Below are 17,206 nucleotides of genomic sequence, written 5' to 3' on the forward strand. Positions count from 1 at the left end.
TGGACCAGGACCAGATGCTTCCACACAGAGGCTGGAGAGCCAGAAATGCCAGGACACGCCCAGGAAAGCCCCCTGAGGAGCACAGGCAGCCTGACAGGGGGAGAGCAGCCGGAGGAGCAGAGCTACTGCTCGTCCAGGTGATGGAGGAGCCGCTCCCCAGACACCTCCCAGCTTTTCCAGAGCCCTCAGCAAAGCACAGACTTCCACCCAGCCAGGCTGGAAGCTCTGCCATGCAGACACAGCACAAACCTGGGTCTTTCTGGGCAGAAATTAGATGTAACCAGAGAGGTACAAGCATGTTCTTGGCCGTGACATGCAACGAGATGCAGACAGCAAGGGGGATGAAATCTGTTGGATGTGGAAGAGAAATGGGGAAGAGAAGGTTGTCTGTGCCACAGCCAGATGGCAGAAGGACAGGAGAGATGCCCACAGTGGATGTGGGTTTTTTTGGAGAGGTGAGGAAGGGACCCATGGTGGGGCTTCCCATGCATCCCTCTCCTGAGGAAAACCCTGGGGAAACACCTGCTGCTCTGATGGAGACCAGGGTGGGAGCACCAAATTAACCAAAACTCTTTGCTTTGAGCAGCATCACAGAATCCCAGAAACCCTGAGGTTGGAAGAGACCTCTGAGATCACTGAGCCCACCCTGTGCCCCATCCCCACCTTGGCCCCCAGCCCAGAGCACTGAGTGCCACGGCCAGGCCTTCCTGGGACACCTCCAGGGCTGGGCACTCCAAACCCCCCTGGGCAGCCCCTGCCAAGGCCTCCCCACCCTTTCCAGCAACAAATTCCTCCTCAGCCCCAACCTGACCCTCCCCTGGCCCAGCCTGAGGCCGTTTCCCCTTGGCCTGTCCCTTGTTCCCTGGCAGCAGAGCCCGACCCCCCCCGGCTCCCCCCTCCTGGCAGGGACTTGCAGAGCCAGAAGGTCCCCCCTGAGCCTCCTTTGCTCCAGGATGAGCCCCCCCAGCTCCCTCAGCCCCTCCTCATGTGTCTGCCTGGGATGAGCAGTGCCTGGCCCTGGGACAGCCAGAGCTCAGCCCGAGCACGGGGACAGTGAAGATGCCTCAGTCCCACCTGCTCCACAGCTCTGAGTCCTCCCCAGCACAGCAGAGTGGCTTCAGTCAGCCAAAAATTAGGTCACCCTCAGCTGTGCAGACAGTTTAGTCTCCTGTTCAGCAGAACCCTGATCATCTCCCTACACCTGCTCTTCCAAATGCCCCCCAGGATCCCATTGGCCTCCTTGGCCCCAAGGACACACTGCTGAGACAAGGCTCCTTGTCCCCTGGTCTCAGAGCAGGGACAGGGAGGCAGGAAGAGACCTTGGAGCTGGCAGGATACCTGAGGAGCTGCTCCCCTACTAGCAGCTGAAGGGCCAAACCTCAGCATGGAGACTCCAGCTGCACATGGGCAGCTTGCTCCTGACCCCAGTTTATACTGGGAAGAGCTGGTCTGCTGTGCTTTGGCAGGTGAACTCCTGGCCAGGAAGCTCAGGGGTGTTCAGATGTGGCAGGATGTCCCAAAATGCTGGATGAGACCCAACATACACTTTGGCCAGTCCCACCACTCCTCAACCTGCCTGAAACCAGTAACAATAACAACAACAACAACAGTAATAATAATAATCGTGATGATGATGATAAACCACTGAGCCTGAGCTCCAGGAGCCACAAACAGGACACCCTCCAGCCTCTGCCAGGTCTCCAGTTCTGAGGAAGGTTTCCTCATCCCATCCCCCCGAATCCGCCGTCCCCGGCAGGGAAGGGAGAGGCAATAAAGCAAAAAAAAAACAAAAAACACCACAACTTCGCCCAGTTCATACAATCAGCTTTGAAGATTCCCTTCTCCACCTTCTCAAGAGTTTAATCAAAGTCTGTTTACTGGGTTCCTCGCAGCAAAACGACTCCCCTCAGTTTCCATGACAGCGCCGCTCGCAGCGGCTCCGCCGTGCCCCAGCCAGCCCCGCTTCCCCCGGCGCTCCGAGCTGGATTTCTGCTCTCCAGAAAGGAAACACGGGCGTTCCCGGGGCCCCACGCCGCTCCCTGCCCAGGCACGAGGAGAGTGGGATGCAACCACCGCTCCCCGAGGAGTTCCGAGCCCCGAGATGCTCCAGAGGCACCTGGAGCGAGCTCGGAACGCCCGCGCGCCGCAGCCCAACGAACCCGGGTGTAATCAACGCTCCGAGGCTGTTTGGATTTGCTGCTTCCATGTTAAATATTCATGGAGAGGAGCAAAGCACGAGGAGTGCAAATGTCTGCACAGTTCCAAGCTGAAGGGCCACATTTACATTTTAATAGTGGAAAATTACAAAGCGGAGCGGAGAAGGCACAAAGCATCTCCCAAAAACCGGAGAAGGGACAAAGCACATCCCAAGTGCTGGAGAAGGCACATGGAATATCCCAAGCTGGAGAGGGCACATGGCATTTCCTAAGTAGAGAAGACACACAGCATCTCCCAAAGTGGAGAGGGAACACTGCATATTCCAAACTGGAAAAGGCACACGGCATCTCCCAGACTGGAAAAGGCACAGATCATCTCCCAGACTGGAAAAGGCACACAACACCTCCCAAACTGGACACATGGCATCTCCCCACGCATGGCAGATTATGCCCAGGTTTCTCTCCTATCCAAGAGAGAGCAGCCACTCCAAGACACCTTCCAGGTATTTTTTTTCCAGGAATGAAAACAGAAGGAAGAGGACGGGATGTGGAGGCAGCCCAGACCCTGCACTGCTGCTCCTCCTCACTCCTTCCCCTGGCCCTGCTCGGAGCCAGCCCTTCCCAGCTGGAAGCAGATTCCACTCTGCACTTGTAAAACTGAAATTTAACCTGCTGAAAACACGTTAATTAAACTTGCTGGTTCTCCTCTCCGAGCAATTCCCAAATGTGGTGCTGGGAGATGAGGATTTCAGCTTTTCCCTCCAGATAAAATCCATCAGGCTGATGCAGCTCCACCCTGGAAACCTCTCTTTGCAAGAAGCTGGTGCATCTTTCATTCCTCTCTTTCACCTTGTTACACTCAGCACATCCAGGGTCCTGCCTGGGCTCCCAGGATAAATCCCTGGAGGAAATCCTGGCACTGCCCAGACCTGTGACCGACCCCACACAATTCCATTAACAACGATGATACAGAAAAACAGAGAAAGCCAGGGAGTGTTTCTGCTCTGTCTTGGAAAACAATTCCCATCCACATCTCTGTACTGACCAAAAAAAAAATGCCTCCAGGACCGAAATGGAGCGTTCAGAACTTCCCCCCCCCCAATTCCAAGGCCGGCAGCGACTGCTCAGCTCAGTTTTGTACATTCACATCAGAACAGCCAAAGCTTCTGCAGCAAAGTTCAAAAGAATTTTCAGCACAGCTCAGCGAGTCCCTGGCCTGTATTTATAACACTCCTTCAAAAGCTCCAGAGGTGGGGAGGCAGCTTTGGAAAGGGCAGTGGGAGGATCCCGAGAACTGCGCAGAGCTTATCCCAGATCCTTTCGGAGAGTCACAGAATCCCAGGATGGTTTGGGTGGGAAGGGACCTTAAAGCCCACCCAGTCCCACCCCCTGCCATGGGCAGGGACACCTTCCATTAGCCCAGGGTGCTCCAAGCCCTGTCCAGCCTGGCCTTGGACACTTCCAGGGATCCAGGGGCAGCCACAGCTTTTCTGGGCAACCTGGGCCAGGGCCTGCCCATCCTCCCAGCCAAACCTTAAACCCCTCACCACCTGCTGAAGGATTACAGGGTCACACCACAGAATCCCACTGGGAATTGCTGTGAAGTTTCTTGAGCAAAAGGCTCAAAAATTTTTTTTTTTGGAAACTTCGTTTTCCACAGTGAGAACTGTTCCTGTGCAAGCCATCCTTGTTCCTGTATTTTATACATTCAGAGAATCCCAGGATGGTTTGGGTTGGAAGGGACCTTAAACCACACCCAGTGCCACGCCCTGACATGGGCAGGGACACCTTCCACTAGCCCAGGGTGGTCCAAGCCCCGTCCAACCTGGCCTTGGACACTTCCAGGGATCCAGGGGCAGCCACAGCTTCTCTGGGCAGCCTGGGCCAGGGTTATTCCAAAGGAAGCAGGAAGAGGCCCCTGTGTCACCACGACGACAAAGCAGAGGCAGCTTCTGATCAGCTGAAACAAAGACTTGAAAACTTCCAGGCTGAGAGAACTTACCAAAAAGGTGGATCTTGAAAGTTATGGAGCAGCTGGCACAGGATCCGACTGATGTGTCACCAGTGAGCAATTAGCACCACTGCAGGTGTTTCAGTGAGAGCAGGTGACGTGGTGCACACCTGGCTTTGCTCACTGGAATGACACACTGGGCTGATAAATGCTGATGTGGATTTGAGACTTGAGCACCAACGGGACGAGCAAACGGACACAGAGGCATCCCAGAGAGGTCCTGAGGTCCAGACACCATCCCACTTCCATTGACCCCACTGACTGGCTGCTGGTGCTCCCGTTCCCTTTTCCCACTGGCAGTTGCAGGAGTTGTGTGGGAATGGGACACCTCCCCTTGGGATTACCTTGGAGCGAGCTCTCCTTGTGCAGCTCCTGCAAAACCACCCCAAGGCTGTTGGAAAAAGGGGCCCAGGTGTTCCCCCAGGGCATCACTGAGCTGAGAACGTCCCCAAACCCTCCTGGAGCGGTGGGAGATGAGGCTCTGCTCCAGATCCTGGAGCTGGACTGACCAACAGGCACCAAGATGTGCCACAAGGATGTGTGATGGCACTGACAATCCCTCTGAATCCAATCTCTTAAGTCCTCTTAAATCCAGTTCTCTCCAGTCCAACCAAGAAGCCAAAGCTCAGCAGCTGCCATTCGTGGCAACCCTCTGCCTGCAGATCCATGTGACACAGGGATAAGGAAGCAAACAGAAATGATGGAAGAGCCCAACTGCACAGTCTCCACAAACACTGGAAGAGCATGGATTCATCCCTGGATTTGCAGCCTTCCACTCTGACCTTCTTCAGCCCAGCACTGATGAAACGAGCAGTGCTCGGACTCTGGGGTGGAGACCCGTGGGTTGGGAACCCAGTGGAGCCACACGAGGAGTCCTTCAGCCCAGTGGGCTTTAAACAGCCCTCAGGGAGCCTCCAGCATCCACACTGGGCACCTCACTCCCAGCTGGGCTGCCTTTGGCCAGTCCTGACAGCAGATGGAGCCCATCGGGAGTTTTCCTGGAACAGTTTCTGGGATATTTTCCCCTGTGGGAAGTTCAGTTCTCACCCTCTGGGCTTGCTCTGCATTCTGAGGCAAGGAACAGGGAGAGGGGACGGCTCCAGCTCAGCTCAGCGCTCCGGATCCAGGTGGAAACAGGGATGGAGTCCCCTGGAGCCCTGCCAACCACCCTTCTTCCCCCAGCCCAGCACAGCAGGTCCTCTGTGGCTCTGTCTGATGGTGGGGGCACCAAATCCCATCCCAAGCAACCCCAGCCCCACGTGGGCCACTCGAGAGGAAGATTTCTCCCAGAGCATCACCTCCAATTTTAACAAATCCTCCCAGATTCTTGGTTCCAACATCCCTCACCTGTTCTGATGGAACCATCAGAGGGGAGGGCACACCAAGAAAAGCCCCTCCTCACCTTCAGGGGCATGAGCAGCTCTCCTGCTCTCCTCCCAATGCCCCTCCTCATCCTCAGGGGCATGAGCAGCTCTCCTGCTCTCCTTCCAACGCCCCTCCTCATCCTCAGGGGCATGAGCAGCTCTCCTGCTCTCCTCTCAATGCCCCTCCTCATCCTCAGGGACATGAGCAGCTCTCCTGCTCTCCTCCCAAAGCCCCTCCTCATCCTCAGGGATGTGAGCAGCTCTCCTGCTCTCCTCCCAAAGCCCCTCCTCATCCTCAGGGGCATGAGCAGCTCTCCTGCTCTCCTCCCAAAGCCCCTCCTCATCCTCAGGGACGTGAGCAGCTCTCCTGCTCTCCTCTCAATGCCCCTCCTCATCCTCAGGGGCATGAGCAGCTCTCCTGCTCTCCTCCCAATGCCCCTCCTCACCCTCAGGGGCATGAGCAGCTCTCCCCCTCTCCGACACACACTCCTCAGCTCTTAATGAACTTCCCAACCCAGTTTCTCCTCCCTGGGAATCTCTCTCCCCTGGGAAGCTCAGTGCCAGTCCCCCTGACCGCGGGCAGGTGCCATCTGGACCCGCTGCTTGGCGTGTGATTAGTTTGCAGCCGTTCCCTGACCTATTTTACACAAACAGCCGTGGCTGAAACACCAACGTTTCATTGCACCTGACATGTTTTCCTGCCCTTTTCCCTCACACTTTTTCAATGAAAATAATTGAGCCAGTCAATCACAGGCTCGGAGTCCAACGGAGAAGAATTTAGGCTGGCAGGGACCTTTGGAGGTCACCTAATCCCAAAACTTGTCTCACAGCAAGGACGGTCACTTTTCTCATTAATTAATTAACTTTCTCGTCATCACCGTTCACGTGAGGAATTTTCAGGCTTTTCCCCGTGTCCTTCCCAGCTCTTAAGCCTTCCCCCAAATTCTCAGCAGCTGTTCCTAACTATCAGCAACAGCTGAGAAAAGGAGGGATAAAGGATGTTTTGGGCCCAGGTTTCTGGATTCACAGCCACTTCCAAGAACCAGGCTCAGTACTTGCTGCCTGCTGCAAATTCCACAAGAACTGATTCCAATTGTCTTTCAGTCATCTCAGGATTTTCACAGAATCCCAGGATGGTTTGGGTTGAAAGGGACCTTAAAGCCCTTTCAGTTCCAACCCTGACATCTCCCACTAGCCCAGGTTGCTCCAAGCCCTGTCCAACCTGGCCTTGGACACTTCCAGGGATCCAGGGGCAGCCACAGCTTCTCTGGGCAACCTGGGCCAGTCCCTCACAGCCAAGATTCTCTTCCTGAAGTCTTTTTTCCCCTGCTGGCCTGATGACTCTGTACCTTCTGTGGAGGGACACGTGCTGAGAATGAACTCTTCCCTCCACTGACAGCTCTGGACCAATAAACTTCTCAGGATAATTCAAGAAAACTCAACAAGTGTCGATTTTATCCCTGATCTGAAGCTCAGTTTCATGTGGCATTTATCACATGGTGACACAAGGGAAAAGGCTGAAATCCCAAAATATCCCTTCATAAAGCAAATACAACCAGAAGAGCTGCTCCTGTTCCTCACAGGACCTTCAGCGTGGGGCAGCTCCGTGACCATTGTCACTGCAAGGCAGGGAATGTCCCCTCCTTGCACCAATCCCAGTCAATGGTCTTGGCAGGGAAGGGTCTCTGGAATGGAGCAGCCTCCAGGATGCAAAGAGAGAGGAAGAGGTGAGGGTTTTACAGCAGAGCTCTGCAGAGCTGCTCCTGACTCCTGCCCAAGGGTCTGGTTAACTCCTGATCTTGGCAGCCTGAGCCACACTGGATGAACAGCCTGGATGGCCCCGGGAGGAAAGCAGAGCTCTGCCACTCCCCAAACCCAAACCGGCAGCACCGGGAAAACCCACCAACCTCCCCCCCCCCCAACACAGCCCTGGGCTCCCCAGCGAGGCACAAAGGGAGAAAAGGGGCAGGAAGAAAGGTCCAACTCACCAACATCGGACTCTTTGTGGGTTTTGATGATCTCGGCCAGCTCGAAGTTGCCCGCAATGATGGCCACCTGCAAAGACACGGAGGGAGGAGGGCTGAGCGGCTCCGAGTGGCCCCGACGCCAGGGGTGATGCCACGTGGGCTGCCAACAGCTGCTTCCCGTGGGGAAGGAGCCAACAATCCTTCTGCCTCGGCTCCCCCAGCCAGCAGCCCCGAGGTGGAACCCCCTGGCCCCGCGGGGCGAGCGTATGCCGAGGGCTCGTGCGGCGGGAGGGCAACAAGTGGCTCGGGGAGGGACAGGGACGGTGCCCTCTGCTCGGGGTCTGGGGGTGACACACCAGCCACCAGCCAGGAATCAATCCTGCGGGTCCCGAAAACGTGTTCCCCGGGCTGAAGCTCTCCAGTGATCCTGGTTAGAACCACACTGTTGTCAAGGTTGGGAAAGGCCTTGAAGATCATCGAGTCCAACCATCAACGCGGCGTCGCCGCCGTGTTCAGCACTTATCCGTGTCCCCAAGTGCCACAGACACGGGGCTTCTGAGCACTTCCAAGGGTGGGGAGTCCACCACTGCCCTGGGCAGAGTGTTCCTGATGAAAGGGGACTTACCAGCAGCAAAGCCCCCCCCCCAGATCCACAGAACCAACTCACAGTCTCTCTCAGACAAGGAGCCCCTTCCAGTCGGGCATTGGTAACAGCAGCTCCCCCCACTAAAACCACAGTGTTCCAGACTGACATCAAACATTGCTTTTCCCACCACTCCACAGGAAAAAAACCCCAAAGGGACAAGGTTCTTGGAGAACCCAAAAGAACGAGGAAAGAGGGGAAGCCGAACGTGGGTCCGCTGGCAAAACAGACAGAGCTGGTCTGTCCTGCTCTGGGAAGGGATTCCACAGGTGTTCCTGTCCTGGGGAGCTGCAGGACACCAGCAGCCTTCCCAGAAAGGGTGGTGAGGCCCTGGCAGGGGCTGCCCAGGGAGGTTTGGAGTGCCCAGCCCTGGAGGTGTCCCAGGAAGGCCTGGCCGTGGCACTCAGTGCTCTGGGCTGGGGGCCAAGGTGGGGATGGGGCCCGGGGTGGATCCATGGGCTGGGAGGGCTTTTCCAGCCTCAGGGATCCTGGGATTCTCTGAAGGTAGGTTAACATGGAATTAAGAGGAGAGACCAAAGCACCATCTCCTGAAGCAACACTTCAACCAACAGGCAGAGACATCACTGACCTCTTATACACCTGGGGAAAGAACCCCCAAACCAGCAGCACATCCCAGCCGGCAGAACAACCCAGTGCTTCAGAACAAGGTGCAAAAACATCCTTGTCACACGTGAAAGAACCCCAGTGAGGTGGGTCAGAGCACATGAAATCCACCCCGACCCTCAGGAAAACAAACCAGGAGACGAGCCAGAGGAATTGGGGTTGGTCTCTTTTCCCAGGCAACCATCAGCAAGACAAGAGGGCTCGGTCTCAAGTTGTGCCAGGGGAGGTTTAGGTTGGATATTAGAAAGAATTTCTTTGCAGAGAGGGTGCTCAGCCATTGGAATGGGCTGCCCAGGGAAGTGGGGGATTCTCCATCCCTGGAGGTGTTTAAGGACAGACTGGATGTGGCATCAGTGCCATGGGCTGGGAACCACGGCGGGGTTGGATCAAGGGTTGGGCTGGATGATCTCAGAGGTCCCTTCCAACCCAGCTGATTCTGGGATTCTGGGATTCCATGATTCTATGAACTGGACTGAGCTGGCTGAAGAACTGGACTGAGCTTGGCTGAACCGTGCCTTTGATGCCCCCATGAACCGCAGCCACCTCGGCCCCTCCCCAGCACACCCAGCCACCCCTGAGCCCCTCAGGATGGTGTCCTCTCTGAGCAGCACCCACAGATTCCTTGGGAATGAGAAGGAACCAGCTCAAGTTGATTCTGGCTGAGACCAAAGTGCTGGTGCTGTGTGAGATCCTGCCTGGACGCAGCCGCCCACGCCGGGACCATCACACACCTTTGTGCGCAAGAGCAGCCCAGGAGCAGCACCCAAACCCCCCCCAGACACGAAATCCAGGGCAATCCCAGCAGCTCCAGCTGTTGAACACTTCCCTGCCCTCCTACAAGAAGAGCTTTCAGCAACAGGAGGCTCATTTTCATCTCAGCCCCAACGTGTGACGGGGGGATATATTTACCCGGTGACTCAGAGCACACACACACCTCTACTACCAGCCTTCCCCAGCACAAACAGTCCCACTGCCCTCAGCTCAGCAATGTTTATCTGACTTTTTTTTGTATTCTGAGGCCCAGAATTCGTGCTCCACCTCCTCAGCCAGAGCTGGAAGTGATCAGTGAGGGCTGCAAGAAAGGAAATCTTCCTCCTGCCTTTGGGAAACTAGGCCAGAGCAAGAGAAAATTGAGTCAAACTCTCTGTTTTCCCCTAAGCTTGCTCCAAATTGTGATTTTTCTGTCTCTCCTTATATATGCACATATATATTTATAAGATCTGCTCTCCCAAAGGTCACAGGCAAAGACAGTTTTTGTATAGAAGGGCAAATGACCTGAATTTGGGGAAACGTGGAAGCAAAAATAACCAAACTGACAAAAGACCAGAAAGGAGCGTTTGAACTTCAAAGTTCCTCAGATGAACAATTAACACATAGTTCAAAACCATCCAAAGGTGATTTTCACCAAAAATCCAAAGTACAAATTACGAGTCTCATTAGATGTCTGTCTTGGGAATGACCCCTGAAATGGATGGGGAATCACAGAATCCCAGGATCCCTGAGGTTGGAAAAGCCCTCCAAGCCCCATCCAACCTGGCCTTGGACACTTCCAGGGATGGAGAAGCCACAGCCACATCCTGGCTCTGGCACAGGGTTATTTTCTGAAGTGCTGTAACACCTTGAGTCATTCCACAGCATGAGATCAAAGTGACAACGCTGTTTAATCCAACAGCAACCTGCCTATTTTTATCTTCCTGGGCAAACTCAGTCATCTCTAAAGGAAAGAAAGAGGAGATGCCACCAAATATAAACCAGAGATCACAGGCTGGTTAAACAACTTGAAACCACTTAATTGGGCTTTCACCCTGGGCCTGCTTTTATGATAACATTTAATTTTTCTTGTTCTGAGCTGTCACTGTATATTCACATTAGAGGAGCTGCCCTCTCCTTTCACCAAGTTTTGATGTATGATGGAGAGCAAAGATGGATGGATTTTCCTATGGGAAGACACTTCCAGCTCCGAAAGGGATCTCAAAGCTTGGATGAGGAAGAAGACAAGCTTTAGGTTACATGAAGAACTGATGCAGTAAGAGCAGGAACACAGAGGTGGCACCTCTGGGTGCCAGACAGAGCCCTGCAGCCCCTCTGTGCCTGCTGTCAGCCCCTGGCCTCCACACAGAGGACTTGGGACACGATGGGACAGGACAGGATGTGACAGGCCACGACAGGACATGCCAGGAGCTCCAGCTCCCAGTGCTGCAGCTTCCCTGAGGAAGGAAGAACCACAGCACAAAGGGATATGAAACCCATCCTGATGATCCTGACGCCACAGCCAGGATTTCAGTGGTCCTGTGGAGGGCTCAGGTAGGAATATTTCTAAGGATAAGAGTCCTGATCAACCTGGAATGTGCTGTTTTACACAGGAAATGTGAAGGATAGCTGAAGACTAAAAAAATGGAATCACTTTCCTGGTGCAACAATGTGACATTCAGTCACCTGGAACTTGCCCTCAGAGGTACAAACACTGCACATCCAGGTGGGTTCCCATCATTATCTGCCTTTGATCCTTAAAAACACCCCTGGTAAAGCACCATTGCCTTGGGATGAGGAAGGGCCAGGTCCTCTGGCATGTCAAGCTCACAGACTGGCTGCCACCACTGCAGATGTCACCTGGGAATGGTCACAAACAAAGAGCACTGCCACCACTGCAGATGTCACCTTGGGATGGTCACACAGAGCACTGCCACCACTGCAGATGTCACCTTGGAATGGTCACAAAGAGCACTGCCATCACTGCAGATGTCACCTTGGAATATTCACAAAGAGCACTGCCACCACTGCAGATGTCACCTTGGAATGGTCACAAACAAAGAGCACTGTCACCACTGCAGATGTCACCTTGGAATAGTCACAAAGAGCACTGCCACCCCTGGAGTTGTCACCTTGGAATGGTCACAAAGAGCACTGCCACCCCTGCAGATGTCACCTTGGAATATTCACAAAGAGCACTGTCACCACTGGAGATGTCGCCTTGGGATGGTCACACAGAGCAGGAGAGTGGGGAACTGGGAGATAGAATAGCAGCAAAACCTATCAACTGTCCATGAGTCACTGACTCTGAGCCACAGGCAACTGATAAAGGGAAACATCCAGTTGCCAAAAAAATCTTCATGAAGTGAGACAAAGGAAGAGAGGGAGGCAAAGAGACCAAGTTCCGTGGCAGGAGTTTATGTTTTTGATGATGCTTCAAAAGGGAGTTACCTGGATGAGGGTCAGAAGAACACTGAGTAGATGCCAGAGCAGTTCTGAGAATGCTGGGATGCTCACGGATCTTCATCCCTGGAAAAGCACAGACCCCCTCCCCAGAGTCTCTGAATCAAACCAACTCCCCTGTTTTCGCTCCATATCAAAGCCCACCCACACCCTGCTCCCAGGGGGGCTTCTCAGCTGCACATGAAACACTTGGAGAAGTCCAGAACTTCACCCTCATCATCCCACGTGTGCCAAAGGCACCAGGAGCAGTGATGGCCCCGGGGCACAAAGGCAGAGCAGGGCCTTGGGGGAGGCAGGTGAGATGCACCATCTCCAGGAGATGATGGGATAGGAAGGGAGGGATCATCAGAGGTGCTGCTGGGCAGGAACAGGTCGCTCCTCCTTGGAAGAGGAGTGCAAAATGGCTTTTTAGGGAGGTGCAGGCAGCCAAATTAGCATCACAACACAGTGAAGCGTCTCAGCTCTGCTCAGGCAGAAGGATCTGTCACCACACCAGACTATTGTCAGCTGTTTGTATCACAGAATCATGGAATGGTTTGGGTGGGAAGGGACCTTAAAGCTCCTTCCACCTCCTGCCATGGGCTGGGACACCTTCCACTAGACTAAGTTGCTCCAATCCCATCCAACCCAGCCTTGACTTTCCCAATTATTGATGATTTCCCACCTCTCCATTATCCCAGGCAACAGAATGATTCTCCTTAACCACCTCCTGCCATTTACTCAGGTGGCACTGCTGAACACCCACCCTTTGCTCAAAGTTCTCCACCTTCCCCCTGCCCAGCCCCACTTCAGGCACTTTCTATATTTGTCCCAGACCTCCAGAAGTCTGGCAGTTCCCTCTGGGTCAGCCCTCCTGCTCACATATGGCAGCTCCATCTGGGCTGCCAGACAAGCAGGAGCTCCCAGACGTCGGCAGCAGTTGGTGCTGCCCCTGCACAGACACAGCCAGGCTGGTGCTCCCGGGGGTGGCACCGGGGTCAGACCCCACACAACTGGCACCACAGACCCCACACTGCCTGCAGGCACCACCCACCCCTCCTGGGCACGAGCTGCAGAGCTGAGCAGGGACAAACCCGATGTCCCCGGCGCCTGCCAGGCACGCAACGTGCACAGGGAGGGTCCAACACCTCTGGGGACACCCAGCTTCCAGCCCTGCTCTGCACCCTGCAGGCAGCACAGGGCCCCATCTCTGTCCCCTTTTCTGTGTGGTCACTCACTCAGCTCAGGGAAGCTGAGGCTGCTGAAGAGCCCCCTCTGATCTCACGCCCCCGCTGCTCTCGGAGCGGGGCAGGGCAGGATCTGAGCATTTCTCCTGGAGGGTTTGCTCCTTCCTACACAGTTTTATCCATTGTGTTATGTGAGCTTTTATTATAAAGGGAATTTCCAGTTTCTGAGGTGTCCACGCTTTAAAAACTGAGGCCTGTCTTGGTTTGCCAGTGGTAGGTGGGGGACGGTTTGTGGCGTGGTGGGTTCACTCTGCACGTCATGGGCTCTTGGACCCACGTCCCTGCCCATGGAGGTGGGAGGGAGAGGGGCATTGAAGGGTTCAGGGGCTCATAAACACACTGAATTAGCACCATGGAGAAGCACAGAGCATTCCAGGCCAACAAGAAGCTTTAGGCAACAGCAGTACCTGGGAACGTGTGGTGGTCACGGTGCCAGTGCCCCCGAGGATGGACTTGTCTAGTGGAAGGTGTCCCTGCCCATGGCAGGAGGTTGGAACTGGATGATCTTTAAGGTCCCTTCCAACCCCAACCATCCTGGGATTCTCTGGTTCTAGCTCTGTGTCCAGAACTGTCCTGACCACCACAATTTGAGACGGGTCTGACAGACCTTCCAAGAGCTACTGGCTCAGCCTGAGCAGAGACTTTCAGGGAACATCTGCCCCTGGAGTGTGACAGCTGTGGGTCAGGGAGGATTTCAAGCCAGCAGCATCCTCTGGAGAAGGGAAGCTGAGATGGCATCTGACTCAGAATTAGCTCAGTCTCACACTGAAGGCTGGAGGAGGAGTGGGAGGGAGCCAGGAGGCCAGAAACCCGATCAATTTTTACAAGACAAACTCCAAATGAAAAGGGAGAGCAAACAAATCAAATCAAACGGTTCTGAGGAGCCCTCGAGAGAGCTGCTAAATAAAAACTGAAAGGGGAAGGTGATCAGGGAAAGGGAAAGCTGCTCCCTGGGGAGCAGACTGTGCCTCTGGTGCCCACGGAGGCGGCACGTGGGAGCAGGGACACGTGTCCCGCGTGGGTGACGAGGCCGGGGCGCTTCCCGTTCGGACACGCGCTTCATCCCTGAGCCTGCCTCCCAAAAAACCCACCTCCAGCCTGTCACACCGTGACAGAAAATCATTCCTGGCCAGAGGGTCTCCTGGGCTGCTCTCCCTCACTCCAGCAGAGAGGAGTGCAGAGCTCAGCTGCACCGTGATGGACACGAGGAGCTCAATGAGCCAGGGATGACACCTCAGTGCTGCCCCGCAGCAGCAAAGGCACAGAGCTGTCCTGGGCCCGGCCTGGGGGCAGCTGACACCTCTGCACAGCCAGGCAGGAGAGGAAAGGAGGCACGAGCTCCACAGGAGCAGGGAATGTTTCCTTCCCAAACAACAGGGCGTGTGGAGCGGGAATGTCGCAGCTGTCACAGAATCATGGAATGGTTTGGGTGGGAAGGGACTTTAAAGTTCATCCAGTGCCACCCCCTGCCATGGGCAGGGACACCTTCCACCAGCCCAGGTTGCTCCAAGCCCTGTCCAACCTGGCCTTGGACACTTCCAGGGATGTGGGATCACTCTCTGGGCAATGAACAAAGCTCTAACAGAGGGACACTGCAGGTGACCTTGACCAAAATTCACTCCCTGTTTTCTCCATTTCCTGTTTTCCTCTGTTTTCCTTCCTTTCTTTGTCCTTTCCCTACCAAGAAGTCAGAACTTGTCTTCATATTTTCAGTTATGGTTATCCACCCTTTTCCCTTCTCTTTGCTTCCCAGTTTCCTTCTCTTTGCTCCCCACGTTGGCAGGTAGTGCCAGGACACAGGGAATGGCTTCCCAGTGCCAGAGGGCAGGGTTAGATGGGATATTGGGAAGGAAATCCTGACTGGGAGGGTGGGGAGGCCCTGGCACAGCCTGCCCAGAGATAATTCCACTGTTAATTTCCCTAAATTTGGGGAAAGTCAAACTTATTAAAAGACAAAAGCAGAACGCACTGATTTTGATTGACAAGGTCATGAGTCTGGCTGACAGAAACAACCACGTCTGAAATGAGAAAGATGAAATCCAGGCTGGTACAAACTGTTACACTCAGAATGGGGAAATCAAGTGCTCAAGCACGAGGGGGAGAACAACCATCGAGGCATCAAGAAGCAGAAATCAACCTGTGGAAGCAGCACTTGCCCCAGACTAAACCCCAGTCAAGCCAACAGTGACACTGCACAAATAAAAATGTAAATCCAGGAGGTGTTTCCAAGGCTGAGAGGATCCATCTGCCCTGAAATGTCCAGGCTGGGGACAAACCAAGAGGGGTTTTTTTACCTATTTCCAGAAGGAGGGAGCTGGAAAAGAAACATGGAAGACTCGGCTGCCAAGGGCAGGGCTGACAGAAGTGGGTTTGCTCCCCTCAGATCTCACAGGAGCATTGCAGGAGGCTGGTGATCAATTATCCCACCGGTGTGATGCTGGAAGGACAAAAAATCCACTCACTTTGCCAAAAAAGCGATTAAAATCTAAGAACAAATTTCGATTTTCTCGGCACGGAGAAAAAAAAAAATCCCCTGGGATGGAAGGCAGGGTTTGCCAAACACCTCCAGGGCTGGCTCAGAGGAGGTGGAAAAAGGGGTGTCTTGACCCTTATTCCGGATGTTTGTGCCCAGAAATGGATGACAGGACACATTTACCTTTCTCCACCAGAGGACATCTGGGTTATGACCAGAAGAGACACACAAATATGTGTGTGTTTCATTTGTTTAAACCCCAGGGGGTTCATGGATTTTTATTTTCAGGAGGAAGAGATTTTCCTTTTCTTGTAATTCCCAACAGGCCCAAACAGCCACGACAAGTGAAAAACAAGAGGAGTGTCCCCCCCCTCCACAAGCAAGGCTTGTTTGATATTGATGGAAATGATTTTGTATGGTTTATATATGATTTTATATGATTTCTGTACAACTTTACACTGATTGTATGTTGTTTTATATCTCTATAATCTGAGCACTGCAGAGGCAACACCTCGGCTGTGCCTGGAGAAGCAAAAGGTGCTGGGGACACTCACCCCAAAAGGGACCCAAGCCCACCTGGGGAAAACATTGACACTCTGAAGGGAACAAAAAGGCACCAAAAATCACTAACAGTTTGTTTTCGTGGCAGCAAATCTGCTTTTAAGACCTGGATCCTGAGCAAGCTTTTAATTAATCTGAGCGAGGAGAGGTCAGGAGTGCCGGGTTGTTAATTTTACCTGATCATTGAGGACGACAAAGAGCCTCAGCCCGATCACAGATTTCTCAGAGGCCCCCAAGCTTTAATCAATTCTCATGTTAAAAGTTAACAAACACACTTTGAAACTCTGAGCCCAAAACGTTTTCCCGCTCAGGCAGCAAATCTGAGCAAGGTGTGCTGCGTTTTCAACCCAGACCAGGCTGAATAACCCTCCAAGTGCCCACAGGAACTCCACATCTCCATAAATTATTTTAATTCCTGCTACAGCCAGAGCTGGGAAGCCCAAGCAGCAGGCTCTGCACGCCCTCCCAGAAACCCACAGCCCTTAAAACCCAACTGCCTGACAGGGGAGAACAGATGGAGGTGGACAAGGTTGTGGTTGTAATGAGACAAGAAAAATATGGAGCTGATTAATAAAAATAATGGTTTGGACGTTCTCACATCAGCTAAAAATTCTGGGGTTAGGCTGGACCAAGTTTTTAAGGCACATCAAGCAGCAGATGTTGGTTCTGTGTTTTACCCACGTTGGGGAGCACTGGCAGGAAAAGAGCGAGAGTTGATGGCTAAACTGAACGATAAAACATCCACAAGCTCTGTCGCCTCTCCCCAAGAATTCCAAGCACCAAACACTCCTCATCTCCTTAAGCAGAATGAAACACTCTGATTTCTGTGACATCACAAGAGATGACGTCACTAACGAGCCAGAAACCCAACCCCTGCCAGGCAAAAAATTCCCCCTCAATTAGAAAAATCACCGTTCACCAAAGACGTTCTCGAACGAAACCGCTCCGTTTGAGAATATCCCGTTGCC

General features: G+C 53.7%; 1 protein-coding gene and 1 long non-coding RNA gene across 3 annotated transcripts in view; one reads left to right on the forward strand and one right to left on the reverse strand.

Moving 5' to 3' along the window:
* Positions 1-17,206, reverse strand: part of SHANK3 (SH3 and multiple ankyrin repeat domains 3) — a 265,082-nt gene that overhangs the window by 161,805 nt on the left and 86,071 nt on the right. For both annotated transcript variants that reach the window (XM_051773642.1, XM_051773643.1), the window contains exon 11: positions 7,520-7,586. In XM_051773642.1, the coding sequence (XP_051629602.1) occupies positions 7,520-7,586 (67 nt within the window). The remainder of the gene's footprint in view (positions 1-7,519; positions 7,587-17,206) is intronic.
* The window catches only part of LOC127463830 (uncharacterized), an 82,948-nt gene that overhangs the window by 10,889 nt on the left and 54,853 nt on the right, over positions 1-17,206 (forward strand). The gene's annotated exons all lie outside the window — the stretch shown is intronic.

The sequence above is a fragment of the Manacus candei genome, unplaced genomic scaffold (assembly GCF_025592945.1).
Source record: "Manacus candei isolate 608988 ecotype Guabito, Panama unplaced genomic scaffold, ASM2559294v1 h1tg000174l, whole genome shotgun sequence".
In the NCBI taxonomy this organism is placed as follows: domain Eukaryota; kingdom Metazoa; phylum Chordata; class Aves; order Passeriformes; family Pipridae; genus Manacus; species Manacus candei.